The sequence below is a fragment of the Clupea harengus genome, chromosome 19, assembly GCF_900700415.2.
Source record: "Clupea harengus chromosome 19, Ch_v2.0.2, whole genome shotgun sequence".
Classification (NCBI taxonomy): domain Eukaryota; kingdom Metazoa; phylum Chordata; class Actinopteri; order Clupeiformes; family Clupeidae; genus Clupea; species Clupea harengus.
This window is the reverse complement of record NC_045170.1, coordinates 1,138,032-1,143,031: the sequence shown is the minus strand read 5'-3', so window position 1 is coordinate 1,143,031 and position 5,000 is coordinate 1,138,032. Positions and strand designations below refer to the sequence as shown.

Genomic DNA, 5,000 nt, shown 5'->3' with positions numbered 1-5,000 from the left:
ACACATTTATATCTATATTTGTCTAAGGTTTCAATCATACACATTTATATCTATATTTGTCTAAGGTTTCAATCATACACATTTATATCTTTATTTGTCTAAGGTTTCAATCATACACATTTGTGTGTCCATGCGGTTCATCCAGGCCTTCACCGATCTTCATGATGGTTTTCATGTTTTGAATGTGTGTGTGTGTTTTGCATGTAATGTAAAGAGCGTGTTTATGCATCAGTACTAAAGGGTGTGTGTGTGTGTGTGTGTGTCTGTGTGTGTGTGTGTGTGTGTGTGTGTGTGTATGTATGTGCTCTATTGTACCTGATGTAGAGTTGGTTTTCTTCTTCAGACTCTTCTCCTGTCCTGATCTCTTCTCAGCATCGCACCGCCCCTTCCACGCCAGCCATGACAGTCTCTCTATGGTCTCCTGGTAACACACACACACACACACACACACACACACACACACCCTTTAGTACTGATGCAGAAACACGCTCTTTACATTACATGCAAAACACACACACACATTCAAAACATGAAAACCATCATGAAGATCGGTGAAGGCCTGGATGAACCGCATGGACACACACTCATGGACACACACTCATGGACACACACGCATGGACACACACTCATGGACACACACGCATGCACACACACGCATGGACACACACGCATGGACACACACGCATGGACATACACGCATGGACACACACTCATGGACACACACGCATGGACACACACGCATGGACACACACGCATGGACACACACTCATGGACACACACGCATGGACACACACTCATTCTCATGTGTGTGATGCTTTTAGTGCCGTGACCGTTGCTCCAGAGCCGTGATGTGACGTGACAGTGATGTGGCTGTTTAATGTTGTGATGCAGTGATGTGATGTGATTGTTTAATGATGTGATGTGATGTGATGTGATGTGATGTGATGTGACTGTTTAATGTTGTGATGTCATGCAGTGATGTCATGCAGTGATGTGATGCAGTGATGTCATGCAGTGATGTGATGCAGTGATGTGATGCAGTGATGTGACTGTATTTTGAATGATGTTGCAGTGCAGTGCAGTGTCGTGACTGTGTGTGTGAATGATGCAGTTGTTTTGGTGAGTGTGTGTGTGTGTGTGTGAATGACGCAGTGACTGTGTGTGTGTGTGTGTGTGTGAATGATGCAGTTGTTTGGTGAGTGTGTGTGAATGATGCAGTTGTTTGGTGACTGTGTGTGTGTGTGTGTGTGTGTGTGAGTGTGTGTATGATGCAGTTGTTTTGGTGTGTGTGTGAATGATGCAGTTGTTTGGTGACTGTGTGTGTGTGTGTGAATGATGCAGTTGTTTGGTGACTGTGTTGTGTGTGTGTGTGTGTGAATGATGCAGTTGTTTGGTGAGTGTGTGTGTGTGTGAATGATGCAGTTGTTTGGTGAGTGTGTGTGTGTGTGTGAATGATGCAGTTGTTTGGTGTGTGTGTGTGTGTGTGTGTGTGTGTGTGAATAATGCAGTTGTTTGGTGAGTGTGTGTGTGTGTGTGTGTGTGACGAGGTGAAGAGCAGCTAGCTGGATGAGATCCGCGGTGGTGTGACGGAGTGTCACGGGACGTGACGTCATACGGTCTCTAACCTGCAGCTCAGGCACAGATAACACGGACTCTTCAGATGCAGAGGACATCGTCTCTAGAGTATTCATCACCTCATCATCTCTCTCCTCTGTTGCGTTGTCCTCCTCCTCCTCCTCCTGCTCCTCCTCTTCCTCCTCCTCCTCTTCCTCAGTGTGTCTGCGTGAGGTCATCCTCTTGCCACCTGAGTGGCTGTGGTCCATTCTCACAGTGGGGGGGCGGACCAGCACCAGCTGAGGGAGGGGCGGAGCCAGCAGCTTGTGTCGTCCTATCAGGGTGTCGCAGTGCTGCTGACTGACCAGACTCTCGCCCAATGGGGTGGCTTGAGGAGTGAGGGGGGGAGCCAATCCCAGAGCAGGTGTGACCAGAGGGGGCGGGTTGAGAACCCTAACCATGGGACACACCAGAGGGGCGGAGACCGGCAGGCTGATGATCACCCCGCCCAGCCCCAGGACAGGCCCTCCCCTCCCCCTCACACACGCCGACGCCCCTCCCCTCCCCCTCACACACGCCGACGCCCCTCCCCTCCCCCTCACACATGCCGACGCCCCTCCCCTCCCCCTCACACACCTCCCTGGGGGGGCACTGGGGGCTGGTGGTGGAGTCAGGGGCGGTGTGTGTGAGGGTGGGGGGGGCGCGGGCGCGGGCGCGGGCTGGATGGGTTGGAGCAGTTTGCCCTCCTGCCTCCAGGTGGGGGTGAAGAGTCGCTCCCGGCGTTTTGGGGGGCGGGGGGAAGGTTTGGCGGGAGCACCGGGGGGTGTCGGGCCGGCGGGGGGGGGGGCACCCACTTGAGTCCACAGGGCTGCATGACGAGCCGCTCGGGCAGGCTGGGGGGGTAGCGGACGCCGGGGGGGAAGCTGTACGGCCGCGGGGGTGGGGGGGCAGGAGGGTTTTGGGGCAGGGGTCGTCACCGGATGGATTTGCCCGATCGCTAGCGCTGCTCCTCGGGACTGACTCCCTGGGGAAGGAGGCCCCCTGCTGGCCACCGTGGTGCAGCACAGCCTTATAGATGCCCTGCAGGCTTTTCTGGAGAAGGAGCAAAAAACACAAACACACACTAATAGCACATTACACTGACTAACGCTAATAGCACATTTCACTGACTAACGCTTGTCGGTAGGAAAACTATATGATCAGGGAAAGTGTATTAAAACCGGATGTCGTCACTTTAAGCCGGTCTCTGGTTGGATAAAGCTTTTCAGCAGAAATGGACAAGGACCTTTACTTTTGAGTTGAGAAGTTGTGTTGATCGCCTGGCATGCAAACGATCGGTTTTCTTTAAATTATTATTATTTTTGTGAAGTTATACGGCTTATGTGAATAAAGCTATCTACACAACTTTTTATATGTCTACATTGACTCGTTTAGTTGTTCATGTGGTACACGTAGGTCATTGGAACACATAGTAGCTAGCTAGCCTCGCTGCTAATAAGTCTAACGTTAGCATGCTGATATGAATAGACCCATTATAGTCAGGTGGCTTAATGCTCAATTGACTTGTTAACCGAACTTTTACGAAGTCATACAACTAAACACACAAGTGACTTGTTAACCTATGTCTACATTGACTCGGTTAGTTGTCCATGTGGTACACGAATGTTGCAGAGTATTGTCCTATTGTAGGACTTAACTGAAGCTAAGGCTTAGACCAACAATCCATTGGAACACATAGTAGCTAGCTAGCCTCGCTGCTAATAAGTCTAAGGTTAGCATGCTGATATGAATAGACCCATTATAGTCAGGTGGCTTAATGCTCAATTGACTTGTTAACCGAACTTTTACGAAGTCATACAACTAAACACACAAGTGACTTGTTAACCGAACTTTTACGAAGCTATATGACCAAACACAAAGCTAGCACTGTTAATTCCGCTATAGCTAGCCAGGTCAATTAGCTCGCCTAAGATACTGCAATTTAAGCTAACCAATTACCTCATTTCCCCCAAAACCCATCGATTACATGTGTTTGTGATGTGTAACATATATCCTTAATCAGTCATTCAAGTTATTAACGTTTATTTACCGCTAGCAATTACACGACACAAGGGTAATTCAATCACTATTAATGTTGAACTTGAACTTCAACAACGTCACACAACATTAAAAGTCAGGCATCGGCATGGTTCCTACAGAATAAATCAAAGGTCCTTGTCCATTTCTGCTGAAAAGCTTTATCCAACCAGAGACCGGCTTAAAGTGACGACATCCGGTTTTAATACACTTTCCCTGATCATACAGTTTTCCTACCGACAACGCTAATAGCACATTTCACTGGTTAACTGCATCACACTGGCTAGCTCTCTTACACTGGCTAATGCTGGCTAGCTATCTTACACTGGCTAACGCTGACTATCTATCTTACACTGGCTTACGCTAACTAGCTATCTTACACTGGCTAACGCTGACTAGCTATCTTACACTGGCTAACGCTGACTATCTATCTTACACTGGCTAACGCTGACTAGCTATCTTACACTGGCTAACGCTGACTATCTATCTTACACTGGCTAACGCTGACTAGCTATCTTACACTGGCTAACGCTGACTAGCTATCTTACACTGGCTAATGTTGACTAGCTGTCTTACACTGGCATACGCTAACTAGCTATCTTACACTGGCTAACGCTGACTATCTATCTTACACTGGCTAACGCTGACTAGCTATCTTACACTGGCTAACGCTGACTATCTATCTTACACTGGCTAATGTTGACTAGCTATCTTACACTGGCTAACGCTGACTAGCTATCTTACACTGGCTAACGCTGACTAGCTATCTTACACTGGCTAATGTTGACTAGCTATCTTACACTGGTTAACGCTGACTAGCTATCTTACACTGGCTAACGCTGACTATCTATTTTACACTGGCTAATGTTGACTAGCTGTCTTACACTGGCTAATGTTGACTAGCTGTCTTACACTGGCTAACGCTGACTAGCTATCTTACTCGGGCTAATTACCTAACATTGGGTGTGACGGCCTTAACACCACTGCCTTACCCAGAGCCACAGGGGCATGATATTCTCATCCCTCTCCACTGGGGGGCGCTGGTCAGACGGTTCCACTCTACGGCAGGGCTGTGGCATGCTGGGAACTCTTTTCTGCTGGAAATAAGACTGAGAGCAAATGCATGAGAGTAAAGGTTAGCGCTGACAATCTTATGCAGAGATGCATGCTGGGAAGGTTAGGTTAGTTATGAAACCTCCCAAAGTGATGCATGCTGGTAAAGTTACGTTCAAACAGGAAATGCATGCTGGGAAGGTTAGAATCATGCAACAGATGCATTATGGGAAGGTTAGCTCTAATGGTGTACTGTACTGATATGAACAGATGCATGCTGGGACGGTTAGCATCATGCAACAGATGCATTATGGGAA

General features: G+C 48.2%; 1 protein-coding gene across 1 annotated transcript in view; it reads right to left on the bottom strand.

The window, feature by feature from the left end:
* gon4la (gon-4 like a) overlaps positions 1-5,000 on the bottom strand; it is a 28,572-nt gene that overhangs the window by 7,820 nt on the left and 15,752 nt on the right. Inside the window, 3 exon segments of the mRNA XM_042710718.1 lie at positions 316-421; positions 1,695-2,723; positions 4,608-4,739. Coding sequence (XP_042566652.1) covers positions 316-421; positions 1,695-2,723; positions 4,608-4,739 — 1,267 coding nt within the window.